The following is a 24,004-nucleotide window of genomic DNA, read 5'->3' on the forward strand; positions in this document are numbered from 1 at the left end:
CATAAAAACATCAAATGTGAACAGACCACACTGGAACACCAAGATTGCCAACCATCCATTACTGTTTAAAGGCGTTCTACTTGAGGAATTTAGCTCATTCTGGGTTTAAAACCAAACCAATCCAAATGTGCTTATCTGTTTGCTGCCCTGAGATCTCATGATAAAAGGCAAGGATAAACATATTTAAATGAATAAAAATGCAGGCAAAGTTGCATAACACACACATGCATAAGTCCAATGTACACATTCCTATGTCTTATTTTGGTTGTTGCAGAGGTTGGTACTCTTCCTTCCTCCACAATCACCTAGGTCCCCTCCCCAGGACTCACCATTTCACTGTAATAGCCAGGGATCCCAGAAGAGTTTGGCTATGCCCCTGTAGCCAGATGCAGAAGAATGATTATCATCTACCAAGACCTCAAGAAAACCATAGCAGATCTCGGCAGAGGAAGTCATCAGTCTGTATTTGGCTTCTTTGACTTGCTTCCTGCGCTTGCCACACTCCATCAGCCGCTGAATAGATATGGAGGGGTGCTATTTGCTGCAAAATGCTGAGTTCTTGGAGTGGTAAGGACAACTCCACTTGTGGAACATTTCCCCCACATAGGATCTTCGCCCTTGCCTCGTAAGCCTTGTGCTGCCATACCTGTAAATCCATAGCAGGTGCTTTTACTGTAATCTTGACTAAAGGCCTTATTTACAGTAGAAACTCATTTCTATAAAATCATCTTAGGTGGTCTTCATACTGGAACAGCTTGTTCCGACTTGATGTTCCAACAGTGACTATAAACTCCTCTCTTCAAACATAGGCATAAACTGTATGTACACCTAATGTACATAAAATGGATAAAGTATATTGATTCAGGTGCTGTTGTATAAGCCCCAACAAGATCCACAGTGCTCCAGGTACACATAAAACTGTAGTGGAAACCCGCTCAACATGTAATTCATAAGTGGTTGGTGGTTGGTTTATTGTCAACACATATCAAAAGATTTAAAGTAAGTTTCTAAATAAAACATGACTCAATCATATACTTAGGCTCATGACAATGTTAGTATATTAACTTGAAAATAATTTATTTCAGAGGGGTGGAAAATAAATACAGTACTGTTCTACAATATAAAATCCATTATCCCCCACAGAGGCACTATTTTTTAACTACAGAAGAAACACATGATGAAAAATGTAATATAGTTTACAGTTTCAGACTTTTGGGAGGATCTGAGGAGACTCTTCTATACAAACTTCATAAGCATATGTGTTACAAGAGTTTAAGAGCAGCAATGACTCTTATGGCACTTTAAACACTAAAACCTGTATTATTTGTGTAAAGGAGAGTAGTGATGAAAAGACTAGCTCTCCTCCCTCCATGAGGTAGGAGAATGCCTGCAGCAAGGGGCCATATATGCCTTCCATATACTTAAGAATTACATACTTCTTGATTGCTAAGGGGGCATCTGCACTGGCCAAATAAAGCAGCTTCAAACCGATCTGAAGCCTGGATATTTATAGATGATGCACGAGGGAAAACCAGATGGAAAGCAAAATGAAGCCACGCTCCAGGGCTAAAAATGGGAGCAAAAAAGTTGTGATACTCTGACTCAAGGTGGAAAATGTACATCATCAGGCTGGCATATAGACAGTGCAGTGCTAGTATGGGACTGTGACAAAGCAAAAAGAATGTAATGGATGTAATTACAACATACACAAACCAGACACTACAACAGGACATAGGGCAAAAGGGGCATATATGGGAGGCCTCCATGACTGTGCTTTGCCAATGTCTCACTGTGAACACCAAAGCACTGTACGGGCAGTGCATAGCACATGCGCCTGTATGACCAATCAAACGGGCGGATGTCCAATGGAATGCCATCTGGGCGGGAAGAGGGAGGTAACTGGAAGTGTGTTTGGGAGGAGGGAGGCAGGGAAAAAACATGCAGCGCGACTTGACGCCACATGCTGCAGACAGCCTATAGGTGTTCTGCCTGCCTTGGGGATAGGCCATGTGGACAGAAGAGTTTCGACCTGCTTTCAGAAAACCCAGGATTGAGATGCTTTTTCCTGCCCATGTACTCCAGCCCTATGTAACACAGGGAGCTTTTATGAGTACAGCAGACTTCCTGCCATAACCAATGACTCCATCTTGCAGAGAGTGGCAGGGACAATACTGCAAATGGAAGGGGATGAGCTAGTGTGTTCATCCCCTCTTTCTCCCATGATACTGTGTGAAGGCTACGAACATCTAAATAGAGCTAAGAAGATACAGAAAAGCTGCTCTTTCAGGCTCAGTGGAGATTCACCAAAAGAAGATTCACTGTTTGAGGATTCCAATTTTTTTTAAGAACAAAGATCTAGCCAAAAAACCCAACAGTATACATACACAATTGGACTTCACTCTCTTGCTTTTCTGTACCTTTGAACTGTAGTCTCCCTTCCTCCTTAGATCACAAATGGGGATCAAAAACCCCTGCATTTACCATAAATAGAAACTCACGGTGTGTAGTTGGTACAGGGGACAGAGTGGAGAGAAATGAAGATGTGTGTTGTTTATACACATAATACACCCAACAGGATATACACTGTTGTGGCCAGAAGACAACAATCTATGAAACCATGGGGACTTTGACCTCAGGCAGTATGCCATCTTTGAATACAAATGGCTGTTTTTGAAAAGGAAAGCTTTTCAATAGTAATTTGTGATGTGGCACAGAGAATTGGCTATTCAAAGAACATATGCAAAGAAAACTATGTTCAATATCAAGTCCTTACTTAGAATAATTTTTAGATTTTTACATTATTATATTCCTGCAATTTGTATTTTTAGATTTTTGTACATGTATATTTCAACAAACAAAGCAGATACAGTCCCTCTTTAACAGAAAACGTGGTAGAGGCTGAAATAATGTTGAAAAAAATAGGGAAATGTTCCCACACCACCAAAAAAGAGCAGATCACCAAGTTTCTGCAAAACTAACAATACAGACTGTGAAATGAAACAATCAAGTCAGGTAAGAACTGTGTAAGTAAATAAAAACATTTTGAGAGGGAGGTGTAATGTGTATTTAACTTATTCTCATTTTTTGCTTGAAAAGATTCTTCCAAGGATTATAATTTTTCCCTTTATCGGCCTCCATATTTCTTATGAGTTCCATTTTTAGCAATCCCAAAAAGATGTGTTCGTTTTTTAACATGCTTAAGGAAAGCTGCTGAGGTAGGCTTGTCTGCTTTCCACCTTTCTTCCTGTTTTACAAATGATCAAAAAAGGGATTCTTCAGGCAGCTGCTGTTTACTTTGCCTATTGTAGATAGAGACACACGGTTACAGTGGGATTGGCTGCTAGTGGACAATTCTTCCCAGTTCAAGCTTTGTTTATTGCATTGTTTTTTGAAGACCTGCTGCTACAGCTCAACACCAAAAGTTGTTTTCCAGCCCTCCTTCACTATCCTCTCAAAGAAATGTTCAGCTGGACAGATGAGGAGGAGAAAAAAAAAGGAGAACTGGATTGGAGTAAAAAGATGTTGTAAAAAGGAGCTTCTTTGTCAGGAGCTACTGCCAAAATAAAGCTGCTTCAGGTCTCTTTGGAGGTATGCTGTTTAAATGATGCATGTGTCCTAAGAATCTGGAAGTTGCACCAAAGCTGCACTCCAGTGCTCTGGATTGGCTTTGGCACGACCTCTGGACTCTTAGGACCCATGCATCATTTAAATAGCATACTTCCAAAGAGAGCCGAAGCAGCTTTATTTTGGCAGTCTGTAACAGGCCTAAGGGATGTCTGTATTTTGTAGTCCTGCATTTAAAATAGGAAAGGGTTGAACTCCTTGTTCATTAAATTATGGAGACATTCCCACATAGATTTGTGGGACTGCAGCTGTCAGTGGCTCTTATTTCTGAGTGGACACAACATGACATTGCTTTCCCAAAGGAAGGAGGTTGTTTCTGTTTCTTACCAATGTAAATCAATCATTGTATCCAAAATATTTTATTTAAAAAAAAACCCAACAACACTAAAAGCATGTCCTTAATTTACCCTGGGAAGATATTTAGAACAACATGTCAGTATGTTCATCCATGAATCCTTTTATGACTGTATGGCTATTTGAACCAATATTATTTTTAATTCAAAGTCTTTCATTTAACAAAGTCTTTGCTTGGTTAAGAAAGCAATCTGTCATGTGGCTGGTTCTACCTTGGCCTCATTGGTGTGCATACCTCCTGCTGTCTTTTCTCTGTTTTTGCCCTGTTGCAAAGTATACACTGATGGACCCAATCTCAAAATCTTTCCACTGCCAAGGCATTCATCACCCTTGTAGAAAACGGCAAACTGAAAGACAAACAATGACCATCTTTACAAGACACAAAGAAGACATATGTACTAAAAAGAACAAGAAACAAGTAAAGTTAATGAAGTTAGAGCTTAGAAAGATAACATTTTGAATGACAGTTACCAAATTCTTCCAGCCAACACAACCAATAACCATACTGAGTGGGGATTCTGGGAGCTGAACTCCAAAAAACTGACTTCTCAAATTCAAGGAATCAGCACTTTACCACTCTTAGGGGTTGTCTGCATCCCCCCCCCCTTAGATGACTTGGGCCAAAACACCCATGGCAGGATCGAGACCAATCCTCTCTTTGCAGACACAGATCCAGAGGATCTGGTCTGACCCCAAGGTAAAGAGCCTTTACCCTGGGGTAAAATAGCCCTGGTTTTCAGTGGTGTTTCTAACCACTGGCAAACCAGGCAGTTTAGATATGCCCCACCACCACTTCATACTTTTCTGGTGGGCGATCCATCTGAGAAGCCCCCCCCCCCGTCACCCTGTCTGATGTGGAAACAGCCAGATACCCTGCTTCCATATTAGATGGGGCAGCGGGGGGGGGGGGGGGCTTCATTCACCAGAAAGTTAAGAAGCACCGTGCTGATCGCGGGTCAATACTGGGACGGGTGAGTGAACACCCACCCATCTCTATACCAGCCCAGGGACTAATTCAGGTGAGCCCTGGGGCCAAGATAGCACAGGTTCAGCCTGTGCTATCCTTGCCCATCTGCTCAGACCCTTAGTGTGCCCACTCTCTAGAATGGTGTCATCTGGGGAAAAATGGGTATGTAAATTTAATGGTGTCTGTAAAGGCAGATACACTAAGTTGTGCCATCGAGTTGTTTTTGACAGAGAATATTCAGGCAACAATCCTGTCACAGGGTTTTCTAGGCAACATTTGTTCTGAGGGGACTTTACACTGTCTGCCTCTGAGGCTGAGAGCATATGACTTGCCCAAGGTCACACAGCGGGTGTCCATGGTCCAGTAGGGATTCAGTCCTTGGTTTCCCGAGTCCTACTCTGGCACTCAAATCGCAAAACCACACTGGTTATCCTATACTAAATTATTATTATTATTATTATTATTATTATTATTATTATTATCCCACCCCTCTGCGCAAAGCAACTGGGGCATTTATAATTATATAAATTGGCCAGAATTTACCAAGGCACAAAAGCATAATCTAGAATTACACATTCGTGACTGGTTTGTATTCACAATTCCTGCACCGGGAAGCAGATGACTGACTGTTACAATTCAGTGAAGAAACCACATTGGAAATTAGATCAAATGTAGACCCCACAATTTAATGAGTACTGCAAGAAACTCATGTTTTCATGATGCATTATAAACTATTTTTTTAAGCTTGCAGTTTCAAATTCATCTTGCAGTGCTGAAAGTTGGCTGCTCACACAAGCCATGGATCTAAATAGCCACAAATAGTTCAGTTGTGCCTGAGAAAACATAGATGTACTTATAACCTACAGGTTTCAAGGGAATGTGTGTCCTACGGTTGCAATCTAGAGCCTGAGTATTTGCACATCCCTCTGAAAAATTCCACAAGACCCAGATGAGTAATTGGGTATTAACACTCCACCTTGACAGAGCCTGCAGCTAAACAAACACTCTGAGCAAGGACCTGTCAGTTACCGAAAGCTATTGTGCTACTTTCCACAGTGCAGTTCTGACATGGTGCAATAGTGTGGGCTGAAAATGCATAACCAAGCAGACAAAGGCTGCAGTTCCAGATAATCCATCCATCCATTCAAACAGACACACCTTTTCAAAGCCCCTTACAAATGAACCATTGGCCCATATTGCCCACGCACTACCTGCTCTTAGTGACAGGCAGTCTCAAACAGAGATCCTTTTCCAATTGTGCTACCCTAAATCCACTAGCGAATCCATGAGCTGAACTTGAGGCCTACACAAAACACATGTGCTCTTGAGGTAAGCTTACTCTTCCATCATTGTTTATAATTACTTGAGAGTATATCTCACTGAACTCAGTGGAAATCACTTCCAAGTAAAGATCTACCAGATCAGACTGTCAGTCCTCCCCCACACACACAGTCCCAAATGTGATGCTGTCTCAGTCAGTTATTAGCCACCCAGTCCTATCAACATACTAAGAAACACTTACTGAAAGAATCCATAGCAGGGTAGCAGACTAAATTAAAAAGTAATGAATTATGAACTGCAATTTAGATCATTTTCAAAGTTCAAATATTAGAAACAAAAATATCACCACTGATATTACTAGTCAGAGCAAATACAGACAGAGTTAAAAACACAGGCAGCAAGGTGAGTACATACCTGCCCTGGTGTAAGAGCCCATATTGGTTTGACCAGTGTTACCCATACTGTCCCATCCTGATTCAGAGTTAATGTGCATGGCACTAAAAGTGAAATTGAAGAATATAGAGTTAAACCAATGGCATTTGCATTCTCCTTCAATGGTATCAGATGCTGTTAGATGCTAATCTGAATAAATGTCAGTGCGCAATAATATTTGCCTCCTTTTTAAAAAATGAAATGCACTGACCACTGAGAATTTACATTGAAAGTTTGGTTAAATTAGTAAAGGCTGGTCACCTAGTGCCATCTGGTGTTGGAAGCGGAAATTACATTCCATCATTTTGTCCCGAATCAGCTCTGCTGGCGGTTCTTCTGCAATCCAGTGCACTCGGTTAGTCCGCAAGAGATCTCTGTAAAGTGCAGGGTGCTCTCTAGAAGGTGCCTTAAGACAGGTATAACAGATTCAAGATACAACTCAGCATGCCATGCCATTACAGAAAACGTTAGCAAAAGGCAAACTGGAAAATCAGTATAAAGGATCAAAAGTGAAAACAGGAAAGGTGTTTTGCATTCAAGTCATTAGCCACACAACAATATCTACTTCTAATTTCTATCATTTCTACATTGCTTTGTAATCACTATCTTGTGAAATAGCTTATTCATAATCCCATTTTACAAATGGGGGACTGTGTAACCTTGACGTAATGCCGGGATGGGAAATATGTGCCACTTCTGATGTTGCTGGGATTGTAATTCCCATCAAACCTAGCCAACATAACAAATAACAAATAGCGAAAGGTGATGGGGCTGTAATCCAACTACATCTGGAGGAACACAAAGTTCTCATGTGAGTTAGTGGAAATCTAAACATTTCTATAAGTTAACAATTTTGCAGATATTCATTACAGGATTGTTTTAGATTCTGACCTTAAAGTTCTAAATAAATGAGTCCAATGATTGTGTTGAAGAAATGTGGATTCACAGCCCCTTTTTAGTGTAAAGAAACAGTACATTTTCAAACCCATCAATCTTGCTAAATGTGCATGTGGGGTTTATCACAGAAAATTAAGGAGACACCGAAAACTGCGATATTAGACTTGTCTGACATTTTAATTATGTTGCTTTCTAAAACAAGAAAGCCCTGGCACTATAGGAAAAAAAGCTTAAACCATTGTTTGCTCACCTTAGCCACAACTGAACAACACCTACGGTATGGTTAAGAATCAGCTCACAGTGGTGAACATAACATTTGAAGGGGAAGGCTCTTATACTTTTGTTCCATCATTATTATTATTAGTAACATGTAAATAGGACTATTAGTAGTAGTAGTAGTAGTAGTAGTAGTAGAATTTTATTTTCTTATATCCCGCCTTTCTTGCAACATAGGGACTCAAGGGATTGTACCATTAATCATAATTAGAAAATTATGTAGAAAATTAACTTCTTGGACTACAACTCTCTGAATCCAGCAGCTAGCATGGTCAGTGGCTATGCAGGCTAGGGGATTCTGTGAACTTGCAGTCCAGACTGGACTAATGTTGTCGTTCTGGGTATGAAATTAATAGCACTTAATATGAGTAGTAATTGTAATTATAATGCAATAGATCAAAGATGAACTACAACAGTTTGGTGCAACTAGCCTAACTTAGCTCTAAGATGGAGTGAAACTACTTTGAAACAGAACTGCCTGATAATTTCTTTCACTGTTTGCCATTTTGTTACTGAGCGCCAACATCTTTTTCCATATTCTGTTAACCAAGAGCCCGTTAGAACAGGATGTAATGTAACATGTTGATACCACCCCACTTAACAGCTTTTCTTTCCCCTTTGTAAGCAAAATCCAAGAATCTTAGGCCAGTAATAACCACATTCTTTAGGGCAGAAATCACAAACAGTACAAGTGTAAGCAGACTTACCACAAAGACATCCCCAGAGGCTACATTTTTATCTACAACAAACCAAGCTTCTTTGAGGCCTCCTATCCTGGCTCTCTGTCCAAATGTATACAAGAACCAACCTTTTAAAAAAGGAAAAACATAATAAGAATTCAAAAACCATTCTGTCAATATTGCTTAAGCCTTGTTCCAGCCAATACCACAATCGTCTATTTGCACCTTTTTCAGAAGAGCCTTCTACATATTAAAACAACGTTACGAAGATACTGAGGGTTGAACTTTGTGAATATTAAGAAGGTAACTATCAATGATTACATTTTTCTTTTCTAGGTTTTTGGAACAGTATTTGTCAAGAAAAGCACCTGAAAATGAAACCACAAATTAGCAAGCATTAGAGGAGATGGCAGAGGCAATCCAATCTTATTCTATGAAAATACTATAAGTGTATGAGGATTTCACAGTAATCTCACAAGGGAAGTTGTTATAAAAGTTATTTCAACTATTTGGGAAAAAGGAATCCTGCCAACATTTTGTTTTGGATTATAAACTCTTTATCAGATGATAAACCCACCAGGATGTAGAGAATGAAGTAAACTAGAAGCTAGTGTTTAGTAGTAAATGTGAGTTTTGTTTCATTTCTCTACAAAACTACACAGAGGGATCAATAGTAAATATATTATGAAGCATCCATTTAAAGTCAACTTTGCAGTGTTAAGCAGGTTCTCTCTTAGATCCCAGTGAACAAGTGTGGTGTACTGGTTTGAGCACTGGATTACGTCTCTGGAGATCAGGGATGGACTTCCCACTGGGCCATGGAAATGCACTGGGGGACCTTGGGTGTGTCACATACTCTCAGCCCCAGAAAACCCTAAGACAGGGTCACCTTATAGTCGCCATAAAGTGGATGAATGAGAAGGGAACTACAATGTGTGATAAGTTGGAGAAGCAATCAGTCACGGGTGGGGCTAGGAAAATGCACACATGTCAATAAGGATGAAAAGGCAAAGCAAAGAAAACTACATTACCAGTTATTACAGCCTTTAACGTTAATGTGATAACTTAACGTTAATGTGATAACTTTGCCTGATTTTAGCTGAGAGCATGTGACTTGCCCAAGGGCACCTTGCGGGTTTCATGGCCAAACTGGGAATCGAAGCCTCTTCTTCTCCAGAGTTGTAGTTCAACACTCAAACCACTACAGCATGCTGGATCTCAGGATTAAAGTACAGTATTTATATTGACCCATGGGTAAGTCAACCCAGGTTTTGGGAGTCAATTTTTGACTAAAATTTCTAGATGTATGTGTTATGTACAATATTTAATGTTCAGTGTATATCTTTTGTATGAGGCTCTGGCTGCTAGATCTCGGTGGTCTAATAAACAAACAAAGTAGATATCGTGACCATTCCTCAAACAGATTCAGCATTTTGGATAGCTTCTTTATAGTTCTGACTGAAACCTGGAATGGATTCACTGTAATGGAGTTGCTGTCCACCACTGCTTACATTTGCAGCCAAACTTATAGATAATATTATGTACACATCCTGCTGACAGCAACAGAAGTCCACATTTCCATAATGCTAAAACTTGTAAGCTTCTAAGTTTCAGGCAGAATTTTAAAGTAACCTGTTACAAAATGTTAATGGTTATTTCTTTTTGCACTGACTATCCCACAACTAAATTAGATTAATATGTTAAAATAAGAAGGGATAACTGCACTGCTTCTTCTCTGTAACATTAAGGCCTGGGACAGACCGCCCGAAAAAGGTGGCCTGCTGGCGGCTTTTTTTCCTCCGGAGGGAAGGCACAGCACCAAACTGCGCAGCTTCACTCCAGAGGAAAAAGCACTCGTGACATAACTGGTGCGGTGCAACATGCAGACGCTATACATCCATTACGTCATAATGGCAGTGCCTGTGTACATAGGGCACCACCATTATGGCGCAGCCAGTACATGCTAGGGTTAGGGACCTTGTGGTTGCTGTGCAGTCCTGTAACCCTAGTACGGCGCCAGCATGGCGCTGTTCTGCCATCTGTACCACGCCTTAGTCCCTTTCATAGTTACTGGGCTTTTCTGGCCTTAGTACTTAGATGCATTTTAAACCACAGGCCAACAGCTTGTATTCATTTTGATGTGTGTGTGTTTTTAAGAAATGAAAAGATAGCCAATTTTGTTACTCTTGAATAACAGAACTTCTGAAGAAAGGATTTCCCTCCCCCAATACTTAAACTACTCTGCCACACCACTTTGAACTATAACAGTAATAAGAATACAAAATAATTTTGACAAAGGACAGATAGGCCTCTGCTTCTTTATTAAAACTTCTAGGCCTATATATCCAAACATTTTAACTACCAAAAAGAAATGCAACATGAAGTACACACACCACACTTCTTGCATTAAGGATCTTCAGCTAAAGAAGATTCCAGGTGCAGAATTCCAGCCACCCCTTAAAGGAGCACCATCCAGACTCTTAGCCATGTGGAATTAAGCCAGAACATCCATAGGGAATGAGAAAAACAAGGCAAAGCTACTGAATCCACCCTTCCACAGAAAGCCTCACACACAGCTGAAGGCCAAGGCCAAGCCCGGCAATTATTACACTCCCTTTCTTTCTGAAAATCCTTCTTCTTCCTTACATGTCTGGTCTAATTTCCAGCATTAACAGATGCCTCCTTAAGCATGTTTATATTTATACTGCTGTACTGTTTAACTATTAAAGGATTAAAGGATCAAACTTTGGTTAACTTTAGAAAGTCCCATTTTCCAACCATAAAACCATAACACGAGAGCATACTTCACTACCCGATTTGAAGCTTTGATAGCCAGATGTGTGTGACCGTAGGGATGGGAGAGGCATTCTGCAAGCCTTAGGGCTCAAGGACTCTAATCCATTGTTAGATGGGACAACTCAGAAGAGGCACCACATGCTACTGTTCATTGGGAAACCTGCTTCCTGTTCAAAATCAGAGCCAGAAAAGATAGGCAGACAAAATCTTAACATTACATAGCGTGGTTTTTAAAAGACAAAAAGAGTGAAAACCTAAAGACTCACTTTTTCCGCCTTGCTTTCCCCCATGTCCCTTAATTCCACTCTTCTCCTTTTATGCTGTTGTAATGTAATGGGTGTCCTTGGTGTTATTGGTGTTATTGGTTTTAATGGTTTTAAAAGGTGATTGAATGATGGATATTTTTATCGCTTGTATTTTATCGTTTAATGTGGGGGGATTTCTTTTATTGGATTTTGCTGTTTTCGTATTTTTAACTGATTGTAAACCGCTGTGATCATTGGAATAGCGGTATATAAATAAAGATTCATTCATTCATTCATTCATTTTTCCAAACACAAAGGATATTTAATATTAGTGAAATCCTAATGCTCAGCAAAGCCAATTAGAGAGCCAGCATGGTATAGTGGACTGAGTGACTCTGGGTTCAAATCCCTACTCAGCCATGGAAAACCACTGGATTACCTTGGGTAAGTCATACTCTCTCAGTCTCAGAAAAAAAATGATGGCAAACCCCTCCTGAACAAATTCTGCCAAGAAAACCCCATGATATCTCAGGATAGTCTGAAAAGACTTGAAGGTATATACAACAATAACGAATAGCAGAACCAAGGGTCTCAAAATCAAAAGATCAAGGCAGAGAGGATATCATCCACAACTTCCTCAGACATCACTTTTCCCTTTGTTGAGCACCAGCACCTCAATGCTTACTATGACAGCATCAGCTGAATGACAAAATTCATGCCTACCTTTGTGTGTTCCAATGATTGTATTGTCTTCAATGGAAACAAAGTTGCCTGGACGTGGCTCTAAATACTACAAGAAAAATAACTCGATGTAAAACCTATTGCTGGGGCACAACCAGAAAATTCAAACAAAGCAAAAGCACCAACATAAAACTGCATTTTGAAAACACAAACCTAATGCATATTATTTTATAGATGTTGTAAATCTATAATTTCTCACCTCAAGAATGAACTTTTCAAAATTCCTTTCACCGATGAAACAGATTCCCATGCTCTAAAATGAAACACAAGAAAGGGATCTCTGATCAACATTTCAAAAGTATAGACTTTTTGAAAACCGTAAGTTAGTGGCATGGGAGACTTATTTGTCCATGATATTCTGATTAACAAACTGACTCAACATGGAATAGATGAAAACACCATCAGATGGATCCATAATTGATTGGAAATCCATGCTCAAAGAGTTGTCATCAGTGGCCAAGCTTCAAACTGGAAGGTCTCAAGTGGACTGTTGCAGGATTATGTCCTGGGATCAACAGTGTTCAATATTTTCTTATTGGTGATTCAGATGATGGGGTGCAGGAAATCCTTATCAAATTTAAGATGTTACAAAACTGGGAGGGGTAGCTAATATATTGGAAGATAAGGAAAGAATTTTAAAAGATCTTGATAAACTAAAACACTGGGCTGAAATTTAAAAAAATGAAATTCAATAGATGCAAATGCAAGATTCTACATTTAGGCCACAAAAAGCAAATACACAGGTATAGGATGGGAGATACATGGCTCAGCAGTGCTGCATGTGAAAAGGACCTTGGGAGTACTGTTAATCATAAGTTGAACATGAGCCAACATGTCTGCAGCAAAGAAGGCAAATAATATTTTAGCCTGAATTAATAGAAGCATGGTTTCCAAATCTATGGAAGTAATAGTCCCACTATATTCTGGTCAGGCCAGGCCTCCTCTGGAGAACTGCATTCAGTTCTGGGTCCCTCATTTTAAGAAGGCCATAGACAAGTTGAAGCAAGTTGAGAGCAAGAAAATAAGAATGGTAAGATAGAGAACAAAACATACAAGGAGAGATTGAAGGACCTGGGCATGTTCAGCTTCGTAAAGAGAAGACTTATGGGTAACATGACCACACTCTTTAAATACCTCAAGGACTGCCACACAGAGACTTGTTTTCTGCAGTCTCAGAGGTTAGAACTAGGTCTAATGGTTTTAAGTGACAGGAGGGTACATTTCAACAGAACTTTAAAAGGAATTGCTTGACAGTGAGAGCAAATCAGCAATGACACCAATTGCCTAGAGAAGTGGTGACATCTCCTTCTCTTGACATCTTCAAAAAGAGGCTGGATAGCTACCTGCTGGGGATGCTCTAGCACAGTGATTCCCAAACTCTGGCCTTCCAGGAGTTTGGGACTTCAAGTCCAAGAATCCCAGACCACTGGCCAATACGGCTGAGGCTTCTGGAAGCTCAAGTCCAAAACACCTGGAAAGCCAGAGTTCGGGGATCACTGCTGTAGCTGGAGATCCTGCATTGAGCAAGAGGTTGGGCCTCATGGCCCATAGGGTCCTTCCAACTCCATGATTCTCTATCTACAAATATACTGGAAGCAAAAAAAGAATAATTTCACCCTAATGCGCAAAATACAAGTGTAGTAATAAAGAGTTTCAGAAAGACAGCAAATGCTATTCAGGTCATATAAAAATTGTTAAACAGAGGACTCTTACATATGCCTGCTGTGGGAGTTAGAATAACTAATTCTTGCTCAATTCCTACTGAGCTGTATAACAGTAAAACTCCAAAACAATGGAGTACTACATCCAGAAAATAACTGCACAAAATTATAGCCATTAGAATAACAGGCTGATCTCAGTTACAACCTCTCCTTCACAAACAGTGTCATCTTAAACAAGAAGAACCACACTTCTTGTGACCATCTTTTCCAAGACACATGCCATCCATAAAGGCTGCTATGGCAAGAGCCAAGAAAATATCCATGATTCTACCATGCAACAATTTCAGGTGGCATATTATATTAGATGTAGATGTAGGCTCAGCAGGTCAATTGAACCAGAAATGGGAAGCACCCTCTGATGCACCTACAGAGTGAAGATATATTTAAACTACTGCTGCAAATTAGCAGCACCATGCTGGGCACAAAACGATAGTCTATTGAAGTTTTGAGTGCTTTGATTACACATTATACATCAGCATATGATAAATACTATAAAGGGATTGCATGTGTATATGTATATGGGTGTCATGTGGTCAATTAAATACTCATGAGGAACATGTTACAGAAGCTAGTCTCTCCACTGAACAATAACTACCAGAAATGGTTTACAAACAGTGCAACAGATTTGGACCATGGGATGCTTTTCAAAATCCCTTTAGTGAGCACTGCCCCATTGAGCACTCTGAGGACTGGGCAGTTAAGTGTTACCATGCCTCTTTCCTCTGAAGTACATGGTGGAGGTGATGCTCCGCAGCAATCTTCTTTACAAAGTCTTTTGTTAGATCTCCTAGAGGAAAAATTGTTCTCCTCAAGGCTTCCTGTGAAATCTGGCTGAGAAAGAACGTCTGGTCCTTATTGTGATCAGCTGCCTGAAGAAGCTTTACAGCTGCATGGGGGGGGGGGGGAGAGGGGGGATGAAAAGAGGAGAGATGAAACAGTGTTACATTTATAATTCATTATACTTTTGCCTATAACTTAAAGCAGGACTGGGGAACCTTTTGCCTTGCAAATGTTTTGATCTACAGTTCCTGAAATCATTTACCACTGTCCACGTCAAGTGAGGTTTCTGGGATCTAAAATACTAATAATCTGGAGGGTAAAACAAAACAAAATCTAAACTATAACATAAGGAGTCTGTATGTCATGCTATACAAATTCCTTTGTTTGATCATAGAATGTTACACAGTGGGATCAAAATAAAAATTGCAGTAAGGTTTTGGACCCCATTTATCAGTTACTTCAGGTATTTCCCAAACAGATACTTCAGATTTCTGTACTGTGGCTCAAGAGATGAGGGAGCCATGTCATAACATCAGCTGGAGAGCCACATACTCCTTGTTCTTTACTATATGATATGAAATGCAAATATAAACAAGAGAGGCACTTACTATTTCTTTTTTCAAATCTATTTCTGAAGAGTCCTTGTGGTCTTTGAATGTATTTTTGCTGAAATACTTCATTATCATCCAGGGAAGTCCTGGCATAATGACCAGTCGCCATTGCATCTGCTCCTGCAATGTTTGAAAAATGCACACTAGTACAGACTTGAAAGAGATATACTTCAAATATCGTGGAAAACAGATTCTACATACAACAGAATTGTGTTTTGTTACTATGACAAATGTACAATTTAATCATATATAAGTCTACAGACTCTACACATAAGAAAAGCCCTATTGAATTATGTGAGACTTACTCCTAAATAAGTAGGTATAGGATTACAGATTTAAATCTTGAAAGACAATAAGCCAATCTTAGAATCAGAGAATCTTAGATCAGGAAAGGACCACAAAGTTCAACCCCCTGCCCTGCAGGAATAAACAATTAGAGCATTCCTAAAAGATGCCCACCCAGCCCTTCAATGGGGAATGTTTACTTCACCAGACATTATTACGTGACTGGAGTAAAAAAGTACATGACAACATCAATGCTATGTCTTCCTTCACATAAATAAAAACAGGTGTTTTCCTTCAGGGTTTATGCCCATTTCTTAATTTGTAAGGTTGACAAGGAGGGTTTTTTTAATCTCCCAGTTAAAATAACATTGGTCCTCTCCAGACGGGCCTAAAGTGCGCCCTCGTCACGTGCTAGGGGTTGGCCGAGGGCGCACCGCCCATATGTACCTCACCCCTAGCATGTGATGAGGGCATCAAAATGGCGGCACCCTGTACACACAGGCACCGCCATTTTGACGTGACAAACGCTTAGAATCTGCATATCCCAGCATCATTGTGGGTTCTTTTTGCTGCGCGAAGGAGCTGTGCAGTTTGTCTGCTGTGGCTCCCTCGCGCAGCAAAACAAGGCACTGGCAGACTGCCCTTTTTGGGTGGTCTGTATCCCACAATTGGTAGTATTTTTAGGGCATAAAATTATATTGGTTCTATTTTGAGGGCAGAAAAAGAGGTCAAGTTCGGCTCATCAAACAAATGTTCTACCCCATGTGAAGACTCCTTTTTTGCCTCTGGTCGCTTGAATATTAAGTAATACCCCTCCATTCTAGACTCAACAAACACTTGTTAACATGGAGCATTTTATTCCTGGGATCAGAAAATACTCCAGAAAATCAATGTAAGAATTTGATTTGTTTTTTAATCCATATGAATGAGGATTAAAATCCTGAGGAAGTTCATCATAGGACACAAACAAGCTTATTGTATCCATTATTTGTACTTATTTACTCCTCATAAAGTTGCAATTTTCTTATTAATTTTTCATATGTAGCGAGTGAAAAATAACTTACCAAGTTTATCCACAGCATAATGTAAGAAATAATTGAATTTGATGTACTTGTTGCATAAAATATCAGGATTTGGAGTCCTCCCTAATTCATATTCATTTAAGAGGTAGCTGCAAAACATAATTTAGAACCATTGTATTTTTGAAAGTTAGTATTATGTGTGGTGATATTTAAGGGAACTCTTACTATATGGGCTCACCAATAATCTTTTTACAACACAATCTCATGCGTGTCTAATGAGAAATAAATTTTAGTACACTCATTGGACTTTATTGCCAAGGAAATAGGGACAAGGTTGTAACCTATTGTGTGTAAAAACAAATGTCTAATGATTTTCACCTAAGCAACATGGCAAAAACTAAGTATTGTATATATTCATGTGTAAGTCTAGAAATTTTAGTCAAAACATTAACCCAGAAAAGCTAAGTCAACTTATCCACAGGTTAATATAAGTACTACACTTTAATTCTTATTTTAAAAAAGGAACCATCCCCTGGTGAAAGGCAAGAAGGTAATCTATCCTGGAAGCACTGACTCCCCTCTGTTCTCTCATCTATCCAGGCTTTAGTGTGAGCACAGTTATGCCTGCTGAAATTTCTTTAGATCCTTGTTTCATATCCCTAAGTTTTAACCTAAACTTATCCATGGGTCATATAAAAATCCATAATTTTGGACCTAAAACCTGTCCTCAGCATATACATGAGGTGGACTTATAGTCGAGTATATAGAGTAAGCTATTTTCCCTGACTTGATTTTGCTCACATTGTTTTTGCTTGTGCTTGGACCACTCATCCCAAAGCCACGACAATATGCCAATTTTTCTGATATTTACCCACTTACTGCATAGTTTGGTGTTTATTATAATCAACTGGTGGGAAGGCACCTAGTAGTCAATTCAGACTACAGAACATTTCAGAAACATAATTGAGGTTGTTGGGCAGGAGGAAAAAAGGACAACATAACTGGAGGGGACACTTCAACCACATTCTAAAATACTCAAGAGCCATCCAAAGGGTTTAAGACTGCTCTGCTCAGAAAGGTGGTCAATCTGTTTTCCTTACCCTATACACTGTCATCTGTAAGAACATAGCCTAAGGAAATTTTAAGAGGATGCAAGTGCATGACAGTCATCATGCTTTTTGTTACATTGCCACAGTGCCTTAAAGAAACAAAAATTGCTGCCAACAACTTCGGCAGGAGGAGGAGGGAATCATTTTGGGTTAATATGAACTACTATAGGAAATATATTGAAGGCACAGAAACATGAAGACTTGTGGTGGGAGCAATAAAACAGTACCTTCCCTTAAGTCAAATATGAAAATTAGAAATATTGGAGTGGAACATTTCATTCATGAATATGTTCTCATCTACAACAATAAGTAAAAAAAAAACTTAAATTATGGTGACATTTAATTCTCATTATCGTTTTTCGATATTTCCTGTTCCAGGGGATGGTCTTGAGTGAACACGATTTAACAGACTTGCTGAAGCCAAGCCAGCCTGCATCCAGTCTATTATCTGGTTGAGAGACAACCAGGGAATCTTATACTGTACAGTCTGCCCTTCTCTTACACAGGGGATTCGTTCCGGACCCCCCCCCCCCCCTCTGGCATAAGAGAAAAAACGTGGATGCTCAAGCCCCATTCAAATGAATGGGACTTGTGCCCGCAGCGGTGCGGTGGCAGCACATGGGGCACACGCCACAGGAGCGCGCCCCATTCATACGAATGGGACGCGCCGCCCCTTGCGCCCCGTATGCTCAAAGCCGTGTATAGCACACCTGCATATAACGCGAGCGCGCTGTATATACCATTCTAAGCCCCATAGAACAGCAGTTTTTGGTTTATATTTTGCTTCTATACAAATTTATAACAAACAAAATATAGCTTTCTGGTTAACACTGTTTTGATGGACTCTGTCTTGTGCTTACTACGGCAAGGAAATTTCCCCAGGTTTTGTAGGGTTTCTAAAGTTGGCTGCATTCCCCTCTCTTCCCAGCACAACTTAAAACCTGCACCCACAAAATGAGAGCCTTGACGCTTTGATATGGAATAAGGAATTGGATGGAGAACAGGACAGCTGACCAGTGGAACCTCAAAGTGTACACAGAAGAGTTTGTGTGGGCCTCAACACTAGCATTTACTGAGATGCAAAGCCTTTTTAAAAACAAATAGTGAATACCAATCCCCTTACCTAAACACATCATTCCAATACTCTTTTATATAGGAAACCTGATGAAATGGAATGCCAAGTGTCTGACAAACCCTGTAAGCATCTTCACAGTCTTTGTCAGCAGAGCAAACGTCTTTTTCATCCACCATGTCCCAGTTCTTCATAAAAACTCCTGTCACTTCATATCCTATGGAAGAAAAGCAGAGAGAAAGAAATTAAATGAAGAATTAATAATAATAATAATAATATATTTTATTTATATACCGCTATTCCAAAGATCATAGCGGTGAACAGCAAGTAAGCTAATTAGCAAGTAAGCTAATTTGCCCCCAACAGTCTGGGTACTCATTTTAGCGACCTCGGAAGGATGCAAGCCTGAGTTGAGCTTGGGCCCTTTTGCTGGTCTTGAACTCGCAACCTTGTGGTCTTGAGTGAATGGCTGCAGTACAGGCATTTAACCACTGCGCCACCAGGGCTCCATGTACAATTACTTTGGAAAATCCTTACAAATTAAATGATTCATTAGTTTGTCACTATGAAAAAACAATATCTCAGAAACAAATACAAGTCTGACACTTGCGTCCACCCTTAAAACCTGAAACAAGCTAAATAAAACGGTTTAATCCACAAACAATCAAATCTGCAAATGGTGAAGGGCCAACTGTATTACAATAGCAACCTAAGAAGGGATACTTTCACTCATTGAATGGGAGTACTTTTTATTTCACTTAATGGTCAACAGGGCTACTCCTGAAATGTTCACTCTTTTTATGGCTTAATTGTAACATTTTAGTCACTTTTATAGCTCAGGAAGGGTGTAGCCTTCCTAAATAGTAGAATATTAACATAGTTTAGATGCTGACTTATGTTACTGCTGAACTAAAGAAGTGCATGGATGGAGATTGCATTTCATACCACAAGCTGACAGCTTGTATGTATAGGTATATGTGTGTTTAAAGCATCTAAGTTTGTTACTTTCAAGGAAAGGTTAACTTTTACAAACTATTAACCACAGGAGTGCGTGCCTTGGAACTATAATTGCAAATAATTACTTTCAAAATCTCCATCAACTCCAATATACACAGTACTGAATATAATCTACGTAAATCTCTATCAAAACAAAGCATGAACACAAAACTGAGCTGTGAAGGAGTATTGTAGCACCTTTGAGATTAAGTGAAAGAAAGAAGTTGATAGCATAAGATTTGGTAAACCTCAGGCTACTAATTCACAATACAATCCTAAACATTAAGGTATTTCAATCCTAAAACCAGAGAGCATTGGAAATGATAGGATCAGGGTTGTGGTTGTGTGTCTTCAAGGTGTTTCCGACTAATGGCAACTCTAAGGTGAACCTATCATGGGGTTTTCTTGGCAAGTTGTTCAGAGGTTTGCCCTTCTTCCCCTGAGGCTGAGAGTATGTGACTTGCCCAGTGTCACCCAGTGGGTTTCATGGCCAAGCTGGGAATTGAACTCTGGTCTGCAGAATCATAGCCCAATGCTCAAACCATTATGCCACGCTGGTTCACAAATAATGTTGGGAGTTGTAGTCTAACATCTGGAGGGCTGTATTATTCTCACGCTGCTAAGATAAGTACTAACGATTATGGTCCAAAACACACTGTAGAAATAACCCAGTTTTAATTGCCCTGGCTCAATGCTAGGGAATTCTGGGAACTGTAGTTTTGTTAGACATTTAGCCTTCTCTGCCCACATGGGTGGCTGAGACAGTGACACCTTTACTTTCTGATGGTTCAGTGTGCACAAACTTTGTTTCATGCACAAATTTATTTTAAAATAGTCCATATAAAGTTACCTTTGGGGTCTGTGTATAGAGCAAGTGTGGTATAGTGGTTTCAGCTTTGGACTATGACTCTAGAGGCCATGGTTTGAATCCCTGCTCAGCCATGAAACCCCACTGGTGGCCTTGGGCATGTCACACTCTCTCAGCTTCAGAGGATGGCAATGGCAAAACCTGCTCTGAAGAAACTTGTCAAGAAAATTCTATGATAGGTTCATGCCTTAGGGTTGCCATAAGTTGGAAATGACTCAAAAGCACAACAACAACATGCAGAGAGTTCTGAAAGAAAGAAGTTGGCAGCATGAGCTTTCATAGACTTGGGTCTACTTCCTCAGATGCATTTAGTGGAGTGGAGCATCTGAGGAAGTAGACTGTAGTCTAGGAAAGCACATGCTGCCAACTTCTTTCTTTCAGTGAGTCTCGAAGGTGCTACAAGAGCTCTCTGCATATGATTACAGATGAACACGGCTATATCTTTGAATCCTAACACAACAACATGTATAAGATGTATATGAAACATTAACTCCATGTTTAGATCCTCTCCAAGGTACATCATGACTTATATATGCAAATATTCCAAAACCTCACAGCTAAAAATCCAACAATTCTGGGCCCAAACATTTCTGGTGAGGGGGACTCAATCTGTATCAGCACATGTCCCTTACAGAACTACAAGTCCATGACTCCATGAGGGTCTCATGTTTAGACTGATGGGGTCCCATCTCCAAGATGTATATGACGTATGCAAATATTCCAGAACCCAAAACATTTCTGGGCTGAAGCATTTCGTATAAGAAGAGGGACTCAACCTGTATCAGCACATGATGTACTTTGTGTTGCTGTTATGTGCCTCAGAGGTTCCAAAACACACTGCAGAAATAACCCAGTTTGAGACCCCTTTAACTGCCCTGGCTCAGTGCTAGGGAATCCTGGGAAATGTAGTTCATTGTGGCACCAGAGCTCTCTAACAGAGAAGGGTAAAGGTCTCGCAAAACTACAATTCCCAGGATTCCCTAGGCAGCTAAAGTGGTCTCAAATGGATTATTTCTGCAGTGTGTTTTAGACCTAAATTGTTTTGACTTATGGCTACTATTCTAAGGCGAAGCTATCATAGGGTTATTGTTGTTGTTGGCAGAGATGTGTGTGTGTGATACTATAACTCCCAGGTACTGCATTCCTGGAGAGGAGAGGAAGAGAGAGATGCTGTGTCCATGATGAGGAGGGGAAGCTGGGGCGCCTCCTCTCTTTTTAGGAAGCTGGAGGACAAGATGGACGCTTGTGGAGAACATACTTGAGGGGAAGGGAAGGCGGGAGGGAGGGAGCGGGGTCGAGCTCACCTCTCCGCCGGAGCAGGAGGGCCGCCACCGCGCTGTCCACCCCGCCGGACAAGGCGCAGACTACATGCCGCCGCGCAGCCCCCAGCATCCCGGCCTCCTTCCTTCCCTTGTTGCGCCTCTTTTGGTGACTAGGCCGCAGCCAAGAGGGAGGGAAGGAAGGAAGGAAGGAGTGAGGCCTACTCGGGCGGAGCCCAGCTGAGCTCACAAAGGGCGGGAACAGGACGGCCCCTGGAAGCCTGCCTCGCCTTCCCTGAGCTTGAAGGAAGGGCACTCCGCTTTAACTGCCATGGCGGCTCAAGGCTATAATATGTTCCTCCTTTAAGGGTTTTTTGGACTTCAGCTCCCAGAGTCCCAAGCCATTGGCCAACATGGCTGAGGCTTCTGGGAGATGAAGTCCAACATCTCTTGAAGGGCAGAGTTTGGGTACCACTGTTCTAGGGACTGTAGTTTGTGGCCCCCTCATGAGAGAGAAGTAGGAACGCCTCACATTCCCTAGCCTCGGGCAGCGGTCCCCAAACTCTGCCCTTTAAGGGTTTTTGGACTTCAGCTCCCAGAATCCCAAGCCATTGGCCAACATGGCTGAGGCTTCTGGGAGATGAAGTCCAACATCTCTTGAAGGGCAGAGTTTGGGTACCACTGTTCTAGGGACTGTAGTTTGTGGCCCCCTCATGAGAGAGAAGTAGGAACGCCTCACATTCCCTAGCCTCGGGCAGCGGTCCCCAAACTCTGCCCTTTAAGGGTTTTTGGACTTCAGCTCCCAGAATCCCAAGCCACTGGCCAACATGGCTGAGGCTTCTGGGAGATGAAGTTCAAAGTCTCTTAAAGGGCACAGTTTGGGGAACACTTTATTTCTACAGTGCAGCAGAGGCAGCCTAGGTCAGCACTGATTATGTAGCCTTTAATGTGGTTCCCAAACTTTGGTCCTCTATAGCTTGTTTTTTTAAGACTTCAGCTCCCAGAAGCCCCACCCGGCTTGGCCAATGGTCAGGAATTCTGGGAATGGAAGTCCGAAACATCTGGAAGACCTAAGTTTTGGTCCTATGGTCACAATGCCTGATTTTAAAACCCAACCCCACCCCAAAAAAGCTGCCAAACATATACAGAAGTTTCATCCATATCCTCCAAAGCCCAGTTCCTCTCAGTACTTCTTTGAGGGGAAGGGCCAAAAAGTTGCCAGCACTGCCATTTTTCCACCCAGACATTGAAAAAAGTGAAGCTCTGGTGCCACAACAAACTAGTCCCCAGAATGCCATAGCAATTAAAGTGGTGTCAAACTGGGTTATTTCTGCAGTGCCAGGTGGCCACAGAGAAGGAAAGGCCTGAGAAATATGCCTTTTGTGTGGTGCTAATGCTGAGAGCCAGCCTGGCCTAGTGGTTTGAGCAGTGATCAGACGTCCTACACATCAGCCTTCTGTCCAGGAGCAATTCCAAAATGTCCTCCATTTTGAATATGACTAAGCAGCACAACATTTATATTCGTATGAGTTTACAGCTTTTACTTTGTCATGCCCCACATTTTCCTTGAATGTCCTACATTTTGCAGTGCTGTGTCCTCCTTTGTTGTTATGACTTCCAGTCACTTAAATCTATTCCTGTTGAACAGCTCTTATGAACAGCTTCTCCCAATGGCTAAGTAGAATTTATTTTCTGTAAACTAAATCTTAACCCTCATTTTACCAAATGTGACACCTACTCTGGACAGATCTACACTGTAGAAATAATGCAAATGATACCATTCCATCCTATGGAATCCTGGGATTTGTAGTTTTACAAGGTCTTTTAGCTTTCTCTGCCAGAATGCTGGTGCCTCACAAAACTACAAAGCCCATGATTCTGTAGAATGGAGTCATGGCAGCTAGTGGTGTCAACCCACATTTTTTCTAGTGTAGGCGCACCTTTTTGATCACAGGAGTTACACTTTGTTGAAATGCAAAGACCTCTAT

At 40.8% G+C, this 24,004-nt stretch overlaps 1 protein-coding gene across 3 annotated transcripts; it reads right to left on the reverse strand.

Moving 5' to 3' along the window:
* Positions 1–22,359, reverse strand: LOC149312364 (mitochondrial tRNA-specific 2-thiouridylase 1-like). 3 transcript variants are annotated; one of them, XM_089524471.1, is made up of 12 exons: positions 22,062–22,359; positions 18,945–19,110; positions 16,755–16,861; positions 15,403–15,525; positions 14,728–14,900; positions 12,493–12,546; positions 12,276–12,342; positions 8,539–8,639; positions 6,920–7,064; positions 6,641–6,723; positions 4,214–4,325; positions 1–646 (listed from the first exon to the last, which is right to left on the reverse strand). In XM_089524471.1, exons 1-12 carry the CDS (start codon positions 22,147–22,149, stop codon positions 507–509), a joined length of 1,359 nt encoding a protein of 452 aa, XP_089380597.1. In that variant the 5' UTR covers positions 22,150–22,359; the 3' UTR covers positions 1–506. The 3 variants fall into 3 exon arrangements, with proteins under 3 accessions (XP_089380597.1, XP_089380598.1, XP_089380599.1); XM_089524472.1 differs by lacking the exon at positions 1–646 and adding an exon at positions 1,089–3,299 and having other exon boundaries at positions 22,062–22,358; XM_089524473.1 differs by lacking the exon at positions 1–646 and having other exon boundaries at positions 1,089–4,325; positions 22,062–22,356.
* Positions 22,360–24,004: the final 1,645 nt, after the last annotated feature.

The sequence above is a fragment of the Sceloporus occidentalis genome, unplaced genomic scaffold (genome assembly GCF_023333645.1).
Source record: "Sceloporus occidentalis isolate IW3139 unplaced genomic scaffold, rSceOcc1.0.p SCAF_5, whole genome shotgun sequence".
NCBI lineage: Eukaryota > Metazoa > Chordata > Lepidosauria > Squamata > Phrynosomatidae > Sceloporus > Sceloporus occidentalis.